We start from the raw sequence: 24,656 nt of genomic DNA, 5'->3' as shown, positions 1-24,656 counted from the left end.
CCCATATGTCCCACTTTGCACTCATTAATCCCCCTCTCCCTCAGCGCTGGGGTACTGAGGTAAATTGTGCCCCCTCTACTACACCTGTCCGAGGTGAGATCAGGTAACAGCAGAGTTTGCTGCAGGTTGGGGCCTTCCTGAAACCGAGTGGTCCTGAGTCAAGGGAGGCATTTTTAGGATTACCTTTGTTTGGTTGTTTTGATGTGCAGACTCTCTGTCAGATAAGCAGAACAGGAAGGGACTCAACCTTCCATCTAGTCCTCCCCTTCCAAAAGCAGCTGATAGACTGGGTGGTTGGTGTTAGGGGCAGCAGAGAAGGGGATACTTTCCTCAGTCTGTGTGGGGAAGCACTGGACCCTCTCTCCAAGCCTCCTCTCGGTGACAGCCACTTGAATCATTAACACTGATGTTCAGGGCAATGAGCCTTCCAGCCTGCTCCTCACAGAACCTCTTCATGCTCAACAATCATGTCTCACAAACGTGATTGAGTTTTTTGAAGAAGTAACAATGAGGATTTATGAGGGCAGAGCAGTGGGTGTGATCTATATGGACTTCAGCAAGGCGTTCGACAAGGTTCCCCATGGGAGACTGATTAGCAAGGTTAGATCTCATGGAATACAGGGAGAACTAGCCATTTGGATACAGAACTGGCTCAAAGGTAGAAGACAGAGGGTGGTGGTAGAGGGTTGTTTTCAAACTGGAGGCCTGTGACCAGTGGAGTGCCACAAGAATCAGTGCTAGGCCCACTATTTTTCATCATTTATATGAATGATTTGGATGCGAACATAAGAGGTACAGTTAGTAAGTTTCAGATGACACCAAAATTGGAGGTGTGGTGGACAGCAAAGAAGGTTACCTCAGATTACAGCGGGATCTTAATCAAATGGGCCAATCAGCTGAGGAGTGGCAGATGGAGTTTAATTTAGATAAATGTGAGGTGCTGCATTTTGCGAAAGCAAATCTTAACAGGACTGATACACTTAATAGTAAGGTCCTGAGGAGTGTTGCTGAACAAAGAGACCTTGGAGTGCAGGTTCATAGCTCCTTGAAAGTGGAGTCGTAGGTAGATAGGATAGTGAAGAATAAAATCATGAGGGGCATGGATAGGATAAAGTGACAGTCTTTTCCCTGGGGCATGGATAGGATAAAGTGACAGTCTTTTCCCTGAGGTGGGGAGTCCAGAGGGCATAGGTTTACGGTGAGAGGGGAAAGAAATAAAAGAGACCTAAGGAGCAACTTTTTCACACAGAGGGTGGTTTGTGTATGGAATGAGCCGCCAGAGGATGTGGTGGAGGCTGGTACAATTGTAACATTTAAAAGGCATCTGGATGGGTATATGAATAGGAAGGGTTTGGAGGGATATGGGCCGGGTGCTGGCAGGTGGGACTAGATTGAGTTGGGATATCTGGTTGGCATGGACAAGTTGGACCCAAGGGTCTGTTTCCGTCCTGTACATCTCTGTGACTCTGTGACAGTTTGAAAGTTTATTTAAAATTGTGAAAGGTTTGTTATTTATAGATGGACTGGAGCTCCCACTAGTGGTGTGTGACCGCCTGCAGCAACTTGCATTTATGTGGCACCTTTCACACCTCAGAATATTTCAAAGTGCTTTATAGTCAGCAAAGTACTCTTGGAAGTGCAGTGATTGTTGCGGTGTAGGAAGCGTGGTAGCCAATCAGTGCAGAGCAACATTTCATAAATAGTGATTAAGTAATAACCTGATCATTTGCTCTAGGTGATGATTAGGTGGTTATTGAGGAATAAATGTTGGCTGGGTCACTGAGAATGTAACTGAAAGCAACAAATGCTGGAGATCACAGCAGTTCAGGCAGCATCGATGGACAGAGAGCAAACTAACATTTCGAGTCTAGATGACTTTTCATCAGAGCTGAAATGATGTGTAGAGGGGATGGCATTTATGCTGTAGTTGCGGGAGGAGAGAGCGCGGGGCCTGGTGGTAGTGAGTGTAGAGAGCTGGTGAATAAACAATTCAGATTATGAGGTTAGAATGTGTGAGAATGATTCCAATCACTTAATCTGAACTATCAACATCTTTTGTTCTTGGCCATCTACATCTACTACCCCCAGGCCCTGTGTGTGTGCTCCCCCCCCCCACAAACTATATCATAAATAGACTCGAAACATTAGCTTACTTTCTATTTCCATGGATGCTGCCTGACCCACTGTGATCTCAGCATTTGTTGTCTTCAGGAGAGATTCCAACATCTGCAGTAATTTGTTCCTATTGAGAATGTAGCCTATTACAGACTATGGATGGGTGGATGATCCTCCTGAGAGTACAAACCGATCTCACTGAAAGTCAGCACAAATGAAGGTGCAGGCCTCCCTCCCAGGGAGAGACAAGTTATTCCCTTGGGAGGAAATTAACTGGGACAAATAATAATTATGGAAAAGTCCTGCTTTAAATGTCAGACATAGAAGTGGGGAGGGTTTGGGTTTATCCTGAAAGACCTCTAGTATCTGGGACCACCACAACAAATGAAAGGGTGAGGCTGGAGGAGGTCCCAGACATAGAGAGGGGTGAGAATGTTGATGCTGGGGCCCAATGACTGTACAGTAAAGGGTGGAGGACATGGGGGTGGTGGAGGGTGAGGGCTGTTGTGGGGTGTGGAAGTTTACCACAAAGAGTAGAGGCCCTTCCAGTTTGACCAGAGGGTGCGCTGAGTTGGTGGATTCAACTCTCAGAGGTTGTTGCAGCACCACAATCAACCTACTTACAAATAAAGATTAACTCCAGGCTCCAGCTCCTGGTGCTACATCTGATGGTCGTAAAGTCACTTCAGAATGTTCACACAGGTGGGCAGAGCGAACAGCGAACAACTGAACTGATTAGCTCCTTATTAGTGAATTTATACAGACAGTGAATCTTTACCCTTGTCAAGGAGCAGATTCTCCAGGTACTCCTTGTCTCCATATAGCTCTCCCAGAAGCACTCGCACTGTTTTATTGGTTTTCGGTGCATCCTGTTCAGTTTTCATACTCTGCTGCTTCAGGTTTAATTTCTGCCTTCGCAATTGAGATTTGGTTTTTGGTAGGACTTTCTTAATGAGAGATAGAAATTGTGATCAGTCTGCTCTCACTGTCCTGGAGTGACAATAGAACTAAACAAGATCGCAGTTTAAATCTCAACACAGCATCTGGTTAATATAAATTCAATGTCATAGAGCCTTGGAGTCATACAGCACAGAAACAGACCCTTCAGCCCAACCAGTCTATGCCAACAATGTTCCTCAACTAAACTAGTCCCACTTGCCTGCACTTGGCCCATATCCCTCCAAACATTTCTTAGTCATACACTTATCCAAATGTCTTTTAAAATGTTGTAACTGTACCTGCATCCACCACTTTCTCTGGCACAAACAAATCTGTGTAAAAATGTTGATCCTCATGTCCTTTTTAAATCTTTCTCCTCTCACCTTAAAAACATGTCCCCTAGTTTTGAACTCCCCCATTCTAGGGAAAAGACCCAAGCCATTCACCTTATCCATGCCCCTCATGATTTCATAAACCTCAATAAGGTCACCCCTCAACCTCCGACACTCTAATGAAAAACGTCCTAGCCTTTCCAGATTATTTTTATATCTCAAACACTCCATACCCAGCAACATCCTGGTAAATCTTTTCTGAACCCTCTCCAATTTAATAATATTTTTCCCATAGCAGAGTGACCAGAATTACACATAGCAGTCCAGAAAAGGCCTCACCAACGCCCTGTAACTGTAAATTAAATATATCTAGAATGAAAACTTTGTGTCCTTCATGATGACCATGAAACTGTTGGGTCTTCATAAAAATCCGCCTGGTTCACTAATGTCATTTAGGGATGGAAATCTGCTGTCCTTACCTGGTCTGGCTGACATGGGACTCCAGACTCACAACAATGTGATTGACTCTTGACAGCTCTCTGAAATAATCTAGCAAACAACTCAGTTGTATTAAAAACTGCTGGGGAAAGCTATGACTCGCATGGACTGATTATCATGTTCTTAAGGGCAATTAGTGAAGGACAATAAATATTGACCTGACTCTCAGTTCCAAGAAATACGTGACAATCTTATTATCTCTTAACCCCAATTTCTTCCTACATCTCTGAAACCCTAATAGTGACTCCAGCCTGCTACCTTGATCCATGTAGAGAAATTATTTTTATAACCCTTGTGAATTCCAGAGTCAGTCCAGCTATTTTGTCCTGATTAAAGCTGCTCACCTCCTCTCTTCTGTAAAAGAAGGACAGGTCGCCTCTAGTTTCAAGCTTCACTGAGGAAGGGCCTGTAGGAATTAAATGAAATAGAAAATTACTGAGTATTCTTGTTGGGAGGTAACACAGTTAGACAGTGGCTCAGGGCTCTGAGTTAATATTACTTGGTTGCTGGTCCCCAGCTGCTTGCAGTTCAGGTCAAACAGCATAGGGCTGTCTTATGTTAATTCTATGAGATTGAAGTGATGGTCAACTTGGTCCTCCATGTGACCATGTAGAGACTGAACCTTCTGATTTTCAGTCACTCACTGCCTTTGTAAGATTCCCCAAGTTCTAGACCCTTTATTTGATCTCCCCTGATCTTAAGAGCAGGAGATCTCTCTTGCCCTTTTCCTAACTCCCTCCATCACACTGCAACGTTCTTGATTTCAAAAACAAGTTAATGCATCGACTGCAAAAGAAAAAGACTGCCAGTGCTAGAAACCTGAGATAAATTAGAAAATGGTGAGAAAACTCAGCACATCTGTCAGCATCTGTGGGGTGGGGTGGGATGTGACGGGGGAGAGAGAGAAAGACAGAGAGAAGCTGTGGAGGTTTTGGGCACTGGGTCAGGCCTGTACGAATTGGGAGTGTTGTCCTCGCTCTCAGGGCTGTTTCCTAGCAGTGACCTGGAGGTTGGTCAAGATGGGAAATGGGCGAGGCTGCTGTGGAGCAGTTTGCACAATGAATCCCCGAAATGTTATTGTTATGTGGGAAAGCTGGTGTTTTGCCAGTAATAGGGTGCCTCCCAGTGGGTGCCAGTTGCATGGAGGCTAACTCCTTGAGGCAGGTGGGGTTTGGGGGGACGGCGGCTGTGTGGGAGGGATGTGTTGTGTTATATTCCATTGTCAGTATTCAGAACACTTTAAAAAGGGTTGTCTGTAATATTATCACCTTGGTTCAACTAATATCATAGCTTGAAACCTGAGGGCATATCAGTATCAAACTTCATCTTAATGGGGGCCTCTTAAAGCATGGTATATTCATTAAAGAATGATACAGTTTGTAAAGGAATAGGTTAATATTAGTGCACACTGTATAGCCTGTGACTATAAAGTATGCATACCTGAGGAGCTGAAACAAACATCTGTTAAACTTTTCAATGCCACATTACCCATGTCTAGATCTTATATTACGGGGCCCTAACAATAGCATTGTCACATTATAAAATACCCGGCTGGTAACATGGTGGCAGTTCAGTGGAGACCATCAAGTGACAGAGGATTCATACCAATGAGAGGGAGCTGTAAGTGTGAAAGGCAGAACCAAGATCCAGCAATCCCCAATGATCAGTGGGACCCTTTGCCCTCTGCCATCCCAAAGTTACTATTTGTGAACACCTGCCCAAAACTATCTCCAGTTTGAGAGTCTGTCGAAGTACTTGACTGTCTCAGCAGCACCCAGCTTCTACAGTATCATTGCTGAGATTTCTGATTGGACTGGCATCAGAAGGAGCTTTTGTCCTGTCCTTAATCAGATGGAGCGCCCATAGGTGATCAGTTGGGAAGCAAAACCATCAAAGCCATGCCCACTTTCATTCCGCTTTGAAGAAGAGTCAATGTAGGACTTGAAACACTAACTCTGTTTCACTCCACAGATGCTGCCAGACAAGCTAAGGCGTTCCAACACTTTTGATTTTTGTTCTGAAACACCCCTCCTTTTCACCCTCCAGGGGTTTTCTTGCCCCAGCATCTCTTTCCTTGTCTATATTCCCTTTATTTCCCCCATGTCACATGATCTATGTGGCTTCCTCTGTGTGAACAGCTCCATGTGGAGCTCAGTCCTGGCCTTAACATCAGAGAGATGGAGAGAAAGGGAAGGATGGGAACACCAGAACCTATTCCTTCCCAAAACACACACTTACTTCCAACTGAATTGTCGATTGCTTCCCGAGCTTTCTGAATTCCCAGGCGGAAATTCCGGTCATCTGGACGGAGTTTATGTCCTCGATGATAGAACATTAATGCAAGTTCAAACTCACCTTTAGCGTAAAGGCTTTCAGCCTTTCGATAAAGGCCCTGAGAAACAAAATATAAGAATAACTCCCTTTGTGGTTTTAAAACTTGCACATTGGTTTCAATAAAAATTGCATAACTGTGCACGGCATTTGTTATCATCACAAAACCCTTAATTAGAGTCATAGAGATGTACAGCACGGAATCAGACCCGTCGGTCCAACTTGTCCATGCTGACCAGATATCCTAAATTAATCTAGTCCCATTTGCCAGCATCCAGCCCATATCCCTCCAAACCCTTTCTATTCATATACCCATCCAAATACCTTTAAATGCTGCAATTGTACCAGCCTCCACCACTTCTTCTGGCAGCTCATTCCATATATGTACCATCTTGTGTGAAAAAGCTGCCCCTCAGGTTTCTCTTATATCTTTCCCCTCTTACCCTAAACCTATGCCCTCTAGTTCTGGACTCCCCCACCCCAGGGAAAAGACCTTGTCTATTTATCCTATCCATGCCCCTCATGATTTCATAAAATTCTATCAGGTTTCCCCTCAGCCTCTGATGCTCCAGGGAAAACAGCCCCAGCCTATTCAGCCTCTCCCTGTAGCTCAAACCCTCCAACCCTGGCAAAATACTTCTAAATCTTTTCTGAACCCTTTCAAGTTTCACAACATCCTTCTGATAGGAAGGAGACCAGAATTGCAAGCAATATTCCAAAAGTGGCCTAACCAATGTCCTGTACAGCCGCAACATGACCTCCCAACTCCTATACTCAATACTCTGACCAATAAAGGAAATCATACCAAACACCTTCTTCACTATCCTATCTGCCTGAGACTGTACTTTCAAGGAACTATGAACCTGCACTCCAAGGTCTCTTTGTTCAGCAACACTCCCTCAGACCTTACCATAAAGCGTATAAGTCCTGCTCTGATTTGCTTTTCTAAACTGCATCACCTCGCATTTATCTGAATTAAACTCCATCTGCCACTTCTCAGCCCATTGGCTCATCTGATCAAGAGCTGAAAATGTGTTGCTGGAAAAGCGCAGCAGGTCAGGCAGCATCCAGGGAACAGGAGAATCGACGTTTCGGGCATAAGCCCTTCTTCAGGACGTCGATTCTCCTGTTCCCTGGATGCTGCCTGACCTGCTGCGCTTTTCCAGCAACACATTTTCAGCTCTGATCTCCAGCATCTGCAGACCTCACTTTCTCCTCATCTGATCAAGATCCCATTGTACTCTGAGGTAACCTTTGTCACTGTCCACTATACCTCCAAATTTGGTGTCATCTGCAAAATTACTAACGGTACCTCCTATATTCACATTAATAAAGAATTACAAGCTTTTAAATTTCTATTTGCCAGTACCCAGCACAGTGCATCAATGTCATGCATTCCTAGGACTTTGTCAGGTCTCACAACACTACATGTTCCCCCCTCCACTTACTGAAAAAACCCATTTCACCAAAGAGATTCCAAATTCAAGGACAGCTCCATCACAATGTCCCAAGACTTACAGTATATCCCTATGAGTACTTGAGCCATTCCAGGTACATTACTTGGTCTGGTTTGTCGTTGCTGATTTAAATTGGCACAGCAGTGATGATGCGTTCACTGTCTTGGATACAAAAACTAAGGTGGGAAAATCAGCTGGAATTCCTTCTTCCAATCATTCTCCATTACGGAAACATGCAACTTATAGAATCACAGAATTGTTCCATTGCAGAAGGAGGCCATTTGCGTACCTCTCTCTTCACATGGTCTGTCAATGTTCTTCCTACCAAAATACATCACATCACACTTCTCAGGAAAAGCAAGGGTGTAATACCAGACCCTGGGAAACTCCAATACAAATCTTCATCCAGCATGAAAATTAGCCATTGATCGCTCCTCTTTGTTCCTATTACCTAGCCAGTTTTGTATCCAGGATCACTTTGTATCTACTGACCCTTTTATTCCATGAGCTCCAACTTTTCTCACATGTCTGTTGTGTGCCACTGTATCACATGTCTTTTGAAAATCCAAGTACATCACATCAATTGCATTACCTTGATTGACTCCTTCAAAAACCCCAGCAAGTTGGTGAAACACAACTTGTCCTTTAGAAGTCCATACTGGCTCTTCATAAACAACACATCATTTCTCATGTGGCTGATGTTTCTTAGCCAAATAATTGTTTTGAGTTTCTCCATCATAAGAGCTAAACTGACAGGTCTGTAATTGTTGGGATTATCCTTGCAGTTTTTGTTTAAGGACATAATATCTGCAATTCTCCAATCTTCAAGTACCTGCCTGAGTCGAGGGAAGACTGAACTAATATGGCTAGTGCCTTGCAATTTCCACTCTCACGTTCTTCAAAATCCTGCCATGCACTTTTTAGCACATGGACTGCAGTGGTTCAAGATGGCAGCTCACCACCACCTTCACAAGGGCAAATAGGGATGGGCAAGAAATGCTGGCCAGCCAGTGATGCCGATGTTCCACAGGGAATAAAAAAAAATCTGGTCCCAGTGCCTTGTCAGCGTTAAGTCTATCAAAGACTACTTCCTTAACAACCTTGAAAACTGGCCCAGGTCCAGTTAGTATCTACCTCCTTGGTAAAACCAAATGCAAAGTATTCATTTAATATTTTTTGGGGTTTCTAAACATGCCTACTCCTTTTACCATTGATATGTCCATTGAATACTTTGACATTCTCCTTTATGTTGACCATCAATCCCTTCTCATAATCCCTCTTCATTTAACCAATTTGTATTAGGTAAATTTTCATCACCACCATTCACCAACCCCCCCCCCCCCACCTCCCACCCCCCACAATGTCCCAAGCCTTCTGAATTCCTTTTGATTGTAATTTCTATCTCACCCCCATTGTAAGGACACTTTCCTTCATTATTTAAATCTCTATCTCCTTTGTCATCTGGGGAGCTCTGATGTGTATTCCGTTTCTCTTTTGTGGGAATATACCCTTACTGTGCTCAAACAAGCCCCTTTCTGAAGGCAGGCCATTGTTCAGCTACAGCTTGTCCTGTCAACCTTTTGTTCCAGACTATTTGATCCAGCTCTGTTCTTGCTCCATTGCAGGACCATGGGAAATGTGTGTGTGTGCGCGCATGCGTGAGCACATGTGTGTGGGGTGGGGGGTACTTTTGCAGAGAGCTGGCATAAATCTGCTGGACCAAATGGCCTCCTCCCATGCTCTTCTGTGATTCTAAGATTCTTTAAAGACAAAAAAGGGTGCATTGCCAAAACTGAAGAAACATCAAAGGGATGGAATCCACTTAATGAATTATTGTACCAGGATTACCTTATAGAACTCCTTATTGCCCAACTGGGAGGCCTCTGCATCCTTCAAAGCAAGTGTAGTGTTTCCCATTGCCAGGTAGCATCGGGAACGGGCAACCAGACAGTTCCTGTTCTTTGGTTCTTGTTGAAGAGCCTGTGACAGAATAAAAACCAAAAGGATTGTGATGCTGTAAATCAGGAACAAAAACAGAAATTGCTGGAAAAGCTCAGTAGGTCTGGCAGCATCAGTGGACAGAAATCAGAGTTAATGGTTCGGCTCAGAACTGGGAACAATAGAATTACAGAAAACTACAATATCCACATGAAAAATGCATTCTTCAAAATTCTCCCTTATGCATTCATTCAGATCAGAAGTAATCCTAAAAGAAACACTTTCCACAATCACCACATAATACCAAAATATTCCAGGGTACTTCAATAAGAACCAAGAGCAGGAGTAGCCCTTTGAGTGTGATGCACCATTCAATAAGATCATGGCTGATCTTTTCATTGACTCAGCTCCACTTATCCACCCGCTCACCATAACCTTTAAGCATTTTACTGTTCAAATAAATCTATCGATCTTTGCCTTAAAAACATTTAATGAGGAAGCCTCAATTGCTGCATTGGGCAGGGAATTCCACAGATTCACAACCCTTTGGCTGAAGAAGTTCCTCCTCAACTCAGTCCGAAATCTGGTCCCCTTTGTTTTGAGACTATGCCCCCTAGTTTTAGCTTCCTCCACTAGAGGAAACAGTCTGCCTGCCTTTATCTTATTTATTACCTTCATAACCTTATATTTTTCAACATTTCCCTCATTCTTCTCAATTCCAATGAGTATGGTACCAGGCTACTCCATCTCTCCTATAAGCCAACACTCTCAACTCCAGAATCAACCTGGTGATCTTCTTTTACACCCCCTCCAGGGCCTTTACACCCTTTCTCAAGTAAGGAGATCAAAACTACACACAGTATTCCAGGTGTGGGTTCACCAGCACCCTATACAGCTGCAGCATAACCTCCCTGTTTTTAATCTCTGTCCCTCTAGCAATGAAGGGTAATATTCTATTTGCCTCCTCTGCACACTTTGCTCTCCCACTCAACTTAATGTCATGTGCAAACTTTGACACACAACACTTAGTCTGCAACTCGAAGTTATCTACATACAGCAACAGGTTAAATACAGAGTAAAACTCCTTCTGCAACTGTACTCATCAAACTCTCCCACAACAGGACAGCATGGGGTTAAATACAGAGGAAAGCACCCTCTACATTGTCTCCCATCAAACACTCCCCGGTCAGGGACACCATGGGGTTAGATACAGTGTAAAGCTTCCTCTACACTTTCCACCACCAAATATTCACAGGACATAACAGCACGGGATTAGATACCGAGTAAAGCTCTCTTTTCTATTATAAACCAAAACTATAGCTTCCTTGACACTGACCCCATCAAACACACCCAGGACAGGACAGCACTGTGTTAGGTACAGAAGAAAGCCCACTAAAACACACCCAGAAAAAGGTCTGTTACCTTTAAATGATCTTTAGGAAATCAAAGATGCTGCCATCTGACCAAGGCAGTGCAGGGTTATCCAGGCAGTGCCAATGCTGAAGTATCAGTCATGCTCCCCCTAGTTGGTGGGTCATATCTGTCAGCAATGCAGGGGGACATCAACGGTCCTGTATTGACTATTCTGATTCTGAGCAATTTGGACGATTGTGAACTGGTTTTGGGAAATTGTACTGCCCTGAAATTCTCCTCACTGTATCCCCACCTCCGTTTGCAATGGTTAGCGCAGACCCCAGTCCCTGCTCTCTGGCTGCCGATGAAACTTACATGTGTGTAACTGTTGATGGCCTTCTCATACTCCCCCAGCATGTACAGCCGGTCCCCCTCGGACTTGTACGTGAGGTATGAGCAAACTGGACCCGACACAACCTCCTCCTCATCGTCAGCCATCGCTGTGTCTCTGTCTGATTCTCTCCCTGTCTCTCTGTGAACTCTCGTTTCTCTCTCTTTCTTTCTCTCTCTGTTTCTGTTTTTATTTTCTCCCTCCCTGTCCCTGCTGCACTCTCTCCTTCGCTGCTGTTGCTAATGGATTCAATGCCTGAGCTTCTCGCGGTTACAATCTGTTTGGAATGTAACCAGTCAGTCTCCTAGCAACCCCCTAACAACCAGACGCAGGGACACGACTTTAAAGGAAATATTTTGCTTTCGAGACAACGTGGTTTCTACTTTATTATCATTTATCTGATGCCAATATTTCAGAATGATACCCTTCCCTACCCACGGCTAAGGACATAGGAAATAGCAACAGGAGCCGGCCATTCAGCCCTTCCATTCAAGCCTGCCCCGCCATTCAATGACAAAAGCAACTGCAGATACTAGAAATCTGAAATAAAAATAGAAATTGCTGGAGAAACTCAGCAGAGCAGGCAGCATGTGTGGAAAGAGAAACAGGGTTAACAAAATCCGATGAGATCATGGCTGATTTGCTCCAGGCCTCAACTCCACTTTCATGCCAGCTTCTCATTGTCCTCAACTCTCTTACATTTCAAAAAAAATTCTACCTCCTCTTTAAACGCTTTCTTGATCTAGCCACCACAATTGTCTGAGGTACCGAATTCCAGGCAATAATTATCCTCTGGGAGAAGAAATCCCTTCACATGTCCGCTTTAAATGAGTATCCTCTTATTCTGTAACTATATCCCCAGTTTGAGATTCCTTCACTAATGGAAACATCTTCTCAATATCTACATTGTCAAGTCCCCTCAGTATCCTGTATGTTTCAGTAAGATCACTCCCCATTCTTCTAAACTCATATGAATAAAGACCTAACCTGTTTACCCATTCTTGACCAGTCATCTCCCCCATCTCAGGAATCAGCTGAGTGAATCTCTCTCGAACTGCCTCTTGGCTTGGATATCATTTTGTAAATATGGGGACCAAAACAGCACACAGTACTCCAGGTGCAGTCTCACCAATGCCTTGTACAGTTAAAACAAGAGTTCCCTATTTTAAAACTCCAACCCACTAGCAATAAAGGGCGAAATTCCATTTGACTTCTCAACTACTTGCTGCACCTGGGTGCAAGCTTTGTGAACAAAAACACCCAGATCCCTCTGTGCTGCACTTTATTTTGAAGTGTCTCCATTTAAACAGTAATCTGCCTTTGATTTTTCCAACTGAAATGCGCAACCTCAAACTTTCCTACATTAAACTCCATCTGCCAGGGTTTTGTTCATTCACTCACCCTATCTATATCTGTGGGGTGCACGGTGGCTCAGTGGTAAGCACTGCTGCCTCACAGTGCCAGCATCCCAGGTTCAATTCCAGCCTTGGGCAACTGTCTGTGTGGAGTTTGCACATTCACCCTGTTTGAGATGGGTGTGCTCTGGTCTCCTCCCACAGTCCACAGATGTGCAGGTCAGGTGAATTGACCATGCTAAATTGCCCATAGTGTTAGGTGCATTAGTCAGAGGGAAAGGGGTCTGGGTGAGTTACTCTTCAGAGGGTCGGTATGGACTGGTTGGGCCAAAGGGCCTGTTTCCACACTGTAGGGAATTTAATCTAATCCTCTTGCAGATTCCTTATATTCTCAGCACATTATGCCCTCTCACCTATTTTTGTATCACCAGCAAATTTGGATACATTATACTTATCCCTATCCCCTCAATGAGGTTAACATAGATAGTAAACAATTAAGGTCCTAGGTCTGACTGTTTTCACTGGCATGTAGGCGATTGAGAGGTGACTTATATATAAAATAATGAAGGGCGTAGATAAGGTGAATGGCAGGTGTCTTTTCCATAGGATGGGGAATTTCAAGACGAGGGGGCATATTTTTAAGGTGAGAGGAGAAAGATTTAAAGTAACATGATGGGCAATTTTTTTTTGCACAGTAAGTGGTTTGTGTGTGGAATGAACTTCCAGAGGAACTGTTGAGTGCAGGTTGAGTTACAACATTTTAAAAGATATTTAGATAAGTACATGAGTAAGAAATGTTTGGAGGGCCAAGCTTTCTTTATTTTCTACTTACAACTAAGACGGAGAAAGTGAGGACTGCAGATGCTGGAGGTTAGAGTCGAAGAGTATGCTGCTGGAAAAGTACAGCCAGTCAGACAGCATCCGAGGAGCAGGAGAATCGATGTTTTGGGCATAAGCCCTTCATCAGGAATGAGGCTTGTGTGCCAAGGGGGCTGAGAGATAAATGGGAGAGGGCTGATTCACTAATGTCCCGTAGGGAAGGAAATCTGTCACCCTTATCTGGTCTGGCCTACACCAAGCCCACAGTAATGTGGTTGACTCTTAAGTGGCCTCTGCCACTAAATACTAATGCATGAATAAATAAAACAGGTGAAATTTAACGGAAGTCTGAAGAGAAACGCAATGGCTCTTGTCAAGATTTGTCCCGAGTAGCTCCGTGATGCAGGACTCTATGCTATGTGGGCTGTTCCCCAAGACACGCACTGAGACAAACATCGATTCTGCCTGGAGGACCATCAGCTTGGTGAAAGATGCTCTTTGCTGCCTGAAATTTGTTGGTCTTCCAGAGGAAAGAGTTGATCTCGACCAAGTGTTGTAGACTGGAAAATTACCAATGTTGAGGAAACATCACAGGAAACGGAGGAAACATCAAAGAAGCGCTTCACAGGAGGCTCCCTAGCACTGAGGATGTCACCTAGACAGGGGACGAAATGTCTGCAACACAAATCCCCAGCTCGACGAACAGAACCACAACAATGTTGAGGACCTCTTGCTGAGGGACACACTAAAGCTTGGGGCAGCTGTTGCCAACCCACAATGGGGAAAGACTACAATGTAAAGTCTTTCTGCAGAAGTTAAATAGGTGTCCGTTCAGTCACCAGACCCTCCAGGTGCCTCAAAAATATGTACATATTATATTGTACAAGTAAGAAATGCCTTTGGTTTCTTTGGATAGAGTCAAACTCCAATGTATGTTTGTTTCTTCATATGCTACTGTAGAACCTAACTCTTTAGTGACTATGTATCTACATAGAGGTATTTTAATGAATAAAATATATTTTTTAAATAATGAAAGAAAAAGGGCGAAACTTGATACGAAGGAATGCATTTGCACCATAGAGACCCTTTGATCTCGAAATGGAGGCAGAGAGTAATACATTAAGGAAGTTTTGTTGAACTTTTAAATGTTATTTGTTTTATTCTTGGAATACTATGGCCAATTCCATGCACCATACTTTATTATCTTTTAAGCAAGATGTCAAAGACCTTGTAGAGTTACTAGAACAGTACCAAGGATAAGATTGCAATTACAGAGAGAGGATTGAAAGACTGGGGTTATTTCTCTTACAGAAGAAGGATTAAGGAGAGATTTATAGATCTTCTCAAAATCACGAAGTTTTGATAAAGCAAATGAGGAGCAGAAACAAATATACACACCGAGTTTTTGTGATGTGGAATACATTGCCCGAAATTCAATTATAATTTTCAAAATATTAAAGAAATATTTAAGTATTTTAAAAAGAGAGAGCATAATGAATTTATTGTTTGTCTATATTTCCGAGTCAACATGTTCAGGGATGTGATTACATTACTGTGGACCAGGTGAAACTTGAACACCTTGCATCATTGTGGGCTGATTTGTAACTATGCCCTGCGTGGGTTTCGCAATGCATAGTGGGGGTTGTAGTTTAAAAAGGGCTCTGTACTTTGGCTCAATCTGATATAGAGACTACAACCTCCAGCATGCAGCGAGACCAGTTACGTCGGCACATCCTGGAGGAATGGGGCGGTGCAGGGAGGTCAGGCGGTGGAGGTGGATCTTCACGTGATGAGGCATGAACCAATGGGCGAGCTGGGATGGCCGATCAGGAGATGGTGAGGCGAGAGGCGGAGAGTGGAGGCCGAGACCGAGAGCCGCCTGAAGGAGCTGGGTGAGTGAGAGAGAGCCCCCTGACGGAGCTGGGAGAGCGAGTGAGCAAGCGAGAGCCCCCTGACGGAGCTTGGGACAGACAGACAGAGAGCGAGCGCGAGAGCCTCCTGACGGAGCCGGGGGAGTGAGTGAGCGAGAGCCCCCTGACGGAGCCGGGAGAGAGCGCGAGCGAGTCCCCCTGACGGAGCCGGGAGAGAGCGCGAGCGAGTCCCCCTGACGGAGCTGGGAGAGGAGGCCGCAGGTGAGGCTCAGGGTGAGGGATGGCGTGTTGGGCCGACGATCCAGGGTTCTGCGGGTCGCTGAGTCAGTCAGTCAGGGTGAGGGAGAGTGAGCGGGTGTGCTCCATAGCATCATCACCGAGCAGTCTGAATAGAAACCGGCTGCTGGTTTATGATGCAGCTCTGGTCAGTGCACTGTCCCCTTTCCCTGGTCTTTTACAGCTGCTTCCAGCCTCTCCCAGCCCTCACTTCATGGTAATGGGCAAAAGAACCAGGGGACAGGGCAAGTGGACAGAATAATTGTCACACCTGAGCTGTTGTGATTTGAAATGTGCTGCTCGAAAGGGATAGAAGTCAATTCCAGAATAACTAGCAAAGGGAATTGAATGAAAAATTTGCAGGTCCATAAGGTAAGAGACACTGGTTGTCTTTGAAGAGCTGGTGTAGCCACTGTGAGGGTTTTTAATTGCAATGTTTAATTGTAATTGACTCAATCTTTTCTTGACAATCATTTGTTTTATCATGATTTGGAGACGCCGGTGTTGGACTAGGGTGGACAAAGTTAAAAATCACGCATCAGGTTATAGTCCAACAGGTTTATTTGGAAGCACTAGCTTTCGGAGTGCTGCTCCTTTATCAGGTGGTTGTGATGAGGGAGCAGTGCTCTGAAACCTACTGCTTCCAAATAAACCTGTTTGACCATAACCTGGGGTTGTGTGATTTTTAACTTTGTGTTTTATCCCTAGGACTGTTTGATGTCCTGAAGAAGGGCTTATGCCCAAAACGTCGATTCTCCTGCTCCTCGGATGCTGCCTGGCCAGCTGTGTTTTTCCAGCACCACACTTTTCAACTCTGGTCTCCAGCATCTGCAGTCCTCACTTTCTCCTGCTTGATGTTTGGTAGAAGCTGAATGCATTCACATCCTTAATGTAGTTTTACATTTTTTTCCCAAGAGAATCTGCCCTTTTTTCACTTTGGCTTAAATCTTATATCTAAGCTACATGTTAAATGGCGATGTAACCATTTAAAGTTATTTTGTTTAACATTTGGCCAACGGTTTATCCTTCATTCTGCTTGTGAATTTTTATACCTGTGTCTCAATGGGAGCATCTCTTGTTTAACATTCAGTAAGGGTGCTATTCCACTTTAGAGACTCCAAATTCCTTGCTGCCTCTGATTAAAGTGGTGAGTTCTGTGCAGCATTATTGGAAAGGCCATCTTTTTGGGTGAGATTTGATAATATACCTTCTCTTGCCTTTTAGACTGCTTTAGAAACCACATCCACCTTTCTGCCTGTTGTTCTTGCAATATTTATTTTTCATCCAAATCACTGAAACAGACTATGTAGCCATTATTGTTGTCATTTATGGGAGCTTTTGTGCAAGTTGCCTGCTGTGCTTCATATATTGCAAAATTGACCACTTCTAAAGCAGGATACTTTGACATCCCTGAATTGTAGAAATAGTCCAACAATGATTAAACTGACAGTTAAGTAATGCCAAGCAAACAAATTAACATTTTATATTCTAGTTGAATGTTTTTGATAAGATGCCCACTGAAATATTTAATTCGCATTGGATCCAACTACCAGAAATTGTGTGCAGCTAAAGTTGAGCAAAGGAACAGTCAAATGTTTCACCCAATGCAGGATGTTGGGTGAAATAAGTGCTTTTGTGAGGGGTTTCCTTTGTTTGAAAGTAGGCACATAAGTTATGCAGCACAGCACACATTAAAGAGAGAAGTTTTATTCTTTTTAGTTTACAGTATGTGTCCGAGCTGCCAAATTATGATTAACTTTGTTAAAGGGAAATAAGTGGTGCGCTGTGCAGGCTGAAAGCACTTGTTATTTTTAGAATTATAATGTGTGCATAATTAGATAACCTAGTGCTCTGGAATTAATAACTGAGCGGGTTACACTCTGAAGCCCAGGGAAGTTCATGGATCTACTGGAATGATTCTGTACTTGCAATGTATAGATAACCCTTTACATGAAAAGAGCACATTTCCTTTCATTTTTTTGTAATTGTTTCCTGGTTGCATTAACATTTAATCATAGCTGAAATGAGGAGCTGTGTACATTGTAAATATAAAACATAGAATTGTCTCTGAGAGGAATTCCAAAATCAGCATGGAATCAATACTGGTGTTTGTTTTGGAATTGTTTCCTGCCTGAAGGTTCTTTTTCCCTGCCAATGTTCAGTATTTCATGAAGTCATGTGGCAGAAAGCTAGTGCAGCTGCTGGCTGCTTTGATAACCTTTTTGGAATGAAATATGCCCCAGTCTATTTCTATATTTAGACATTTATTAGCTAGCAAACTATACAACTTAATTTAATATTCGAGCTGCATGTGACCCAGAAGTCATTGTTGACTTGGCTTTGTAAGAATTCCTCCTTTTATTGACAAGTGTTTATTCATGTGGATGTTGTGGTATAAAAGGGCTATATATAATAAGGCTGCAAATATCCTGCTGTACATAATGGTACAAATGCTGGTTCTTCCCATTAATGCTTATTTCCCAGAGCAGAATTCACAATACAAAATAAGTTGTTTCGATACTTCAGATTACTTTGAGAACATCTGATTCTTTGTTTAATTTATATAGTTTCATCCCTCACTTGTAACCAGGAGAAGCCATACTTCACACAGCCACAGCATTTGTATGTCAGAGGATGTGTTGTACAGCTTATGACTTCCTAAAGCTCTCCATCATTTACGAGCCAAAAGTCTAGTGTGATCAAATACTTTCCATTTGTTGAGTTGGGCGTAGCTTCTTTAGCACTTGCAAAGGGGAGGTAGTGGCTTTATGGTCACATCACAGGGCCAGAGCCCCAGACTAATGTGCAAGAGACAGGAGTTCAAATCTCACCATGACAGATGATGGAATTTGTGGGAAAACAGTTATTTAAATGGTGACCCTATAACTGCGAATCACCATAAAAACCTATCTCGGTCACTAAACCCCTTAGTGAGGGACATCTGCCATTGTTTCCTGGTCTGGTTTGGCCTGCATGTGACTCCAGATCCACAGCAATGTGGTTGGCTCTTAAAAATGCCCTCTGGGCAATTAAGAATAGGACATAAATGCTGGCCTGATGACCCAATAAAAGATGCCTTCTCACATCTGCGAATGAATAAACAAATATTTCAGGCCAAGGCAATCTGCTTGGGCAGCATAAACATCTCCCTTCAGTACTGGCACACCATGAGCTCGATGCCAGTGCTTCTTTGACAGTACCTCCTAACCCTTGATTCCTGCCACCTGGAAGGACAAGGCAGTGGGTGCATGGGCACATCATGTTCTGTGAAATACCATACCGACTTGGACAGATGTTGTAATTTCTTCATGTTGGCTGCATTAAAATTTGGAGAAAGTGTGGACTGCAGATGCTGGAAAAGCACAGTGGTCAGGCAGCATCTGAGGAGTAGGAGAATCGATGTTTCGGGCATAAGCCCTTCATCAGGATTCCTGATGAAGAGCTTATGGCTGAAACATTGATTCTCCTACTCCTCGGATGCTGCCTGACCTGCTTTGCTTTTCCAGCATCACACCCTTGACTGCATTAAAATTTGTCAGATGAACCATGATTTTACTAAGTGGTAAAATGGCTGCAAATGGCTTAATGGTCGAATCCTGCTCCATGTTTGTATGTATCTAACTACATCTTATCAGCTGCAGCATTTCAGAAAGGTGGCCTGTCATCACCTTTTCCAAGGGCAGCTAGGAATCAAAAGTATTACTAGACTTGTCAGTGATGCTCACATCCTGAGGAATGATTGCACAGTGAAGCAGCTGAGTCCTTTTTATTTTAAAATTTTCTTTTCGAAATTTTGTTCCTCACCTTTCAACTTCTTATCTACTCTCTACTCCTCTGAGATGTACAGCATGCTTGGCTTCATTGATTCAGGGAGAAAGTGAGGTCTGCAGATGCTGGAGATCAAAGTTGAAACTTTATTGCTGGAACAGCACAGCAGGTCAGGCAGCATCCAGGGAACAGGATCTGCCATCTTCTCCTGCTGAACACTCTCTGCTCATTCCTGAAGAAGGGCCTGTGCCCGAAACGTCGAATCTCCTGTTCCCTGGATGCTGCCTGACCTGCTGTGCTGTTCCAGCAATAAAGTTTCAACTTCATTGATTCAGGCATTGAGTATAAAAATTGGCAAGTCATGTTGCAGTTGTATAAAACTTTAGGCCACGTTTAAAATATTCTGTGCAGTTTGGACACTACGCTATAACAAGGATGTTTTTGAGAAGATGCAAAAGATATTTACCAGGATGTTGCCTGGATTGGAGTGTAATAGTTATAAGGAAAGTTGCACAAACATGGGTTGTTTTTGCGAGAGTGTCTGAGGCTGAGGAACAACCTGACAAAAGTGAATAAAATTTGGAAGGTGTGGATAGTCAGTCTTTTTCCCAGGGTGGGACTGTCAAATACTCGAGGGCATTGGTTTAAGGTGAGAAGGTGCAAGTTTAAAGGAGATGTCCAAGACAAGTGTTTTGTTTTAAGTGATAGGTGCTTGGAATGCATTGCTGATGGAGATGGCAGAAACAGATTGGATAGGAATGTTTAAAGAGGCATTTAGATAAGACACAAGAACAGGCAGGGAATAGAGGGATATGGGCCACGTGCAGGCAGATGGCATTAGTTTGGAATGGCATCATGATCAGTGCAAACGTGGTGTTCTACGTTCTAATTACTGAAAGCATTCACTTCTGTGACGTTTTCTCGATGCTAGCTAGTTCAAGAATTCTGAGAAGGTTGTGTTCAGGACTTGGATTTATGCTTGATGCTGTGTCTTTGGATCTATGATTTTTTTTTTTCTCCTGTGAATTTTGCATATCCCTGACCAATATTTTCTGTACAAAGTGCTTCTGTCTGAGAATTGGCAGTTCAGAGGATTCTTATTCTGTTACTGTACAACATTTAAAATTTGTCAATTTGAAATCCACTTTGCAAGTAGGTTTGCATTGCATTTTTTAAACTCCTTACGAGTACTTAAAAAATGGCTGTAGGACAGAGGATGTATTGGTAGACATCTTTTAAGATAGAATCCAATGGGTCCATAGCAACCAAAATGTCCATCTTCGCTAACCCCATTTCCCTACACTTGGCCCATAACCTTCTAATTCTTTTCTATCTATGTATTTGTCCAAATGCCTTTTAAATATTGCTAACGTACCCACCTCCACCACCTCTGCTGCTGGCTCATTCTATATGCGTACCACTTTCTGTAAAAACGTTGCCCTCAGTTTCCCTTTTATTCTTTCCCCTCTAACCTTAAACTGATGCCCTCATGTCCTCGATTACCCAACACTGGGAAAAAGACTGAGACCCTATCCATGCCTCTTATGATCTTATACACTTCTGTACGATGCCCTCTCAGTCTCCTACAAAAAAAATTCCTAGCTTGTCCAACCTCTCCCTGTAACTCAGACAATTGAGTCCTGGCAACTTGCTTGTAAATGTCTTCTGCACTCTTTCCAGTTTAATACCATCCTTCCTATAACAAGGTGACCAATATTGAACACAATACTCCAAGGGTGACCAATGTCCTGTATAATTGCAACATAACTTCCCAACTCCTATACTCAGTGACCTGAATGACAAAGGCCAGTGTGCCAAAAGCCACCTTCATTGCCATGTCTACTTGTGACTCCATTTCAGAGAACTGGGAACCTGAACTCCAAGGTCCCTCTGTTTCACTACACTCAAGGCCCTACCATTCCTACCTTGATTTGACGTTTCAAAATGCAAGACCTCATACTTATCTATATTAATCTCCATTTGCTATTTCTTGGCCCACTTCCCCAGCTGCTCAAGGTCCTGCTGCAATTTCTGAAAACCTTCCTCACTGTCCACGATATTGCCTGTTTTAATGTGACCTGCAAATTTACTAATCATGGCTTGTACATTCTCACCCAAATCATGGACCCCTGAGGCACTTCACTAGTCACAGACCTCAGTCCAACAAGCATCTTTCCACTATTACACTCTGGCTTGATGGTAGAAAGCAATTTTGCATCCAATTTGCCAGCTCCCCCTGGATTCCATGCGATCTAACCTTCTAGCGCGCAGCCTACCATGTGGAACCTTATCAAAGGCCTTACTGAAATCCATACAGACTGTCTGTCTGCTGCCCTGTCCTCATTAATCTTACTGGTCACTTCATCGATGAACTCTAACAAGTTTGTGAAGCATGATCTCCCGCTCAGAAAGACATGCTGACTAGTCCTTATCAAACCCTACCATTTCAAATGAAGTATATCTTATTACTCAGATTCTTCTTTAGTAACTTACCTACCACAGATGTTAAGTTTACTGGTCTATAGTTCCCAGGCTTTTCTCTGCAGCCCTTCTTGAGTAATGGCACAACATTCTCCACCATCCAGTCTTCTGGGACCCCTCTGTGGCTAATGATGATGCTAAAATATCAGCCAGGGCCCCCGCAGTTTCTTCTTCAGCCTCTTGCAGTGATCTTGGATATATCTGGTCAGGACCAGGAGATTTATCCACCTTCATACATTCTAATACATCCAACACCACCTCTATGATATGTACTGTCCCCAAGGCGACATCGCTAAGTTCCCCAAGTTCCCATGTCATCTTATCTTCATGGTAAACCCAGAGGCAAAATATTCATTAAGAACCTTGTCCATCCCCTATGATATTTTGTGTACCTCTTAATAGATGTTTATCACATTTAATTGAGACATTGAATGTGAAAGAATAAGAAATAGGCATATTTCCTGTATACAAACACACAATTCTGCAGAATTCTGGCCTGGCTGCATCTGTGAAGGGAAGAACAGGGTAACTTTTCGAGTTTAGTATGAATGCCCTTCAGAACTCAGATGGGAGTGGAGAAAGCATCTTTTACTGGGCCACCACCTTATGGAATACCAAAGGTTTAACTTAATTTTCAAAAGAGAAACAAAAATTAGATGTCCTGTTGCATTGTTTTCCTCCGCACTGACATATGCTAGAAGAGTTGCACGAATGGCAGTCATCTTTTCCAATACTCCATCATGTTAGTCTTTCAAAACTATTGGAGTTTACTTTTTGTTTAGTTTTGTTGAACCTCATAATTCACTGAAGGACTGAGCAATCATTTAGATGGTTCAGGGAATAACTTAGTGTGCAGCAACTAGCATTATGATTGTAAAATTACATCAAGATCATTTAACTATGAAGGGTTCATTGCTTCCTGTTTTTAGTCCATTCCCTTTGCCTGAAGCATTCTTTGCATAATTGATTTTCAAGATTGAGTAATAGCAAACATATGCTCTTTAATGAAACATATGTATTGGAGATGATGGCTAAAGAGTGAGGGAGAAAATGAAACTTGACAGGTTCTAATAATAGACTGATCAAAGGACAATTTTGTCTTTTAATTTTCGCTGAGATTGAGATTTTTTGGTGTTTTTTTGTTTATGTTCACTTTGATCCAAAAATTACCAATTTGCCCACTTTTTAGGAATAAAACAAGGTGAGCGAAGATCTGTGCAGCAGTTTGATAGCTCGGTTAGGTACGTCTGGCCCTTACCTAAGCGATTCTATCTGTGGTCAATGCAATTTACTAATGTAAACCAATGGAATGCATCTGTTAACCTCAGTGTTCTTGGCTGTCGGGTAATGAAAATTGGCTCTGGGTGTCACAGTGGCTTAATAAGGACTGCTTCATCTCTGACTTAGGCCAAATCAGAATGGGAGTATCCTCTGTTCCTGTATGAAATGGGTTTGAGCAGACTTTCAGTTCTTGCAGCATAAATCTAGCCCTCATATATCACTGAAAAGGAGTGTCTAAACTTGAGAGGGAAAGTCAGACAAAATTGTGATTTTTTTTTTTGAGAAAGGGGTTGAACTTACTGGTGGTATTGAGGGAGACCTATCCTGCTATGCCAGACCTGGGCTTGCTTAATGTTAACACCAGGTGCTGATAGTGGAAATTCTCATTTGCTGGCATGAGTTCCGCCCCTTTGCTGTAAATACGCCCTCCCCAAGTCATTCTCACACTGATGCTGTACTGCTTCCAATTGTTGATAAATGCTGAAGAATTCTTATAAAGCTATCAGTTCTTTTTCTGCTCTAAATTGTGTAAGTGCTGTTCTTTATCTAAAATCAAAACTTCAATTTTAAAATGGTCACTGACTGAATGCCTTTGCCTTTTGATTTTGACTGATTTTGTTTGCTAGTTGTGATCAAGTTTGTGCTATTTGATATTGTGCATCCTTTATGCAAAATGCTAAACCATTTTCTAGATTTTCCTTAAATCTCCAAGTATTTAATACGACACAACTGTTGCTGTTTGAAGTGATACTGTTGGTGATTGTGTTTTCAGTAACTTGACTGATAATTTGAGCAGGCGAGCAGAATCGTTTATCAGCAGCTTGGAACAGGAGAGTGTCATTCTTCTTATGTTTTCAAGGTTAACAGTTATGGCTGCGTGCTCCCAGCTATATAATATTGATACTACAAGGACAGATGCAAAATGCAGTGCAACATTTATCTCTCTCTGGGTTAAAAATATTTATTAGATATTTTGGATGTGATTTTTATTTAGAATTTTGTGCAAGCTACTGGCATCAGCAACAACCAAGAGATTCTTCAAGATACTTTTTTAAAGTCAGCAGTTCAGGTTTTGGTTTCAGTTTATGACAAATATAACATTTGCATTTCAAAAGTGCCTCTTGGAAATGTCTTAAAATGCTCCTTAAGATGAACTTAGTTGAAGTTAATTCTTTGGGAAAATGCTCTATATTGTATTGTCCATTAGAGTTCATGTTTTGAAGCTTGGTTAGCTACCTCTGATTCAGCAGCAGTCAGACATGTATTGATATTAGGAGAAAGTGAGGACAGCAGATGCTGGAGATCAGAGCTGAAAATGTGTTGCTGGAAAAGCGCAGCAGGTCAGACAGCATCCAAGGAGCAGGAGAATCGACGTTTCGGGCATGAGCCCTTCAAGACTCATGAAGATGGGCTCATGCCCGGAACGTCGATTCTCCTGTTCCTTGGATGCT

At 42.9% G+C, this 24,656-nt stretch overlaps 2 protein-coding genes across 11 annotated transcripts in view; one reads left to right on the top strand and one right to left on the bottom strand.

The window, feature by feature from the left end:
- odad4 (outer dynein arm docking complex subunit 4) overlaps positions 1–11,620 on the bottom strand; it is an 89,309-nt gene extending 77,689 nt beyond the window's left edge. Inside the window, exons 1-5 of one of the 6 annotated variants that reach the window (XM_043674744.1) lie at positions 11,339–11,620; positions 9,521–9,652; positions 6,123–6,276; positions 4,229–4,290; positions 2,894–3,062 (exon numbers count right to left, since the gene is read on the bottom strand). In XM_043674744.1, the coding sequence (XP_043530679.1) occupies positions 2,894–3,062; positions 4,229–4,290; positions 6,123–6,276; positions 9,521–9,652; positions 11,339–11,461 (640 nt within the window). In that variant the 5' untranslated portion in view covers positions 11,462–11,620. The remainder of the gene's footprint in view (positions 1–2,893; positions 3,063–4,228; positions 4,291–6,122; positions 6,277–9,520; positions 9,653–11,338) is intronic. The other 5 variants (XM_043674740.1, XM_043674741.1, XM_043674742.1 and 2 more) reach the window with 5 other exon arrangements.
- Positions 11,621–15,309: 3,689 nt separating this feature from the next.
- LOC122539714 (ATP-citrate synthase) overlaps positions 15,310–24,656 on the top strand; it is a 76,977-nt gene continuing 67,630 nt past the window's right edge. For 2 of the 5 annotated variants that reach the window (XM_043674727.1, XM_043674723.1), the window contains exon 1: positions 15,311–15,660. The gene's annotated coding sequence lies outside the window, so the exon portion shown is untranslated. Of the gene's footprint in view, positions 15,661–23,711; positions 23,734–24,656 lie in introns of those variants that run through there. The other 3 variants (XM_043674726.1, XM_043674724.1, XM_043674725.1) reach the window with 3 other exon arrangements.

Source organism: Chiloscyllium plagiosum, chromosome 33, assembly GCF_004010195.1.
Source record: "Chiloscyllium plagiosum isolate BGI_BamShark_2017 chromosome 33, ASM401019v2, whole genome shotgun sequence".
NCBI lineage: Eukaryota > Metazoa > Chordata > Chondrichthyes > Orectolobiformes > Hemiscylliidae > Chiloscyllium > Chiloscyllium plagiosum.
The sequence above is the reverse complement of the archived record's forward strand: the minus strand, read 5'-3'. Positions and strand labels throughout refer to the sequence as shown.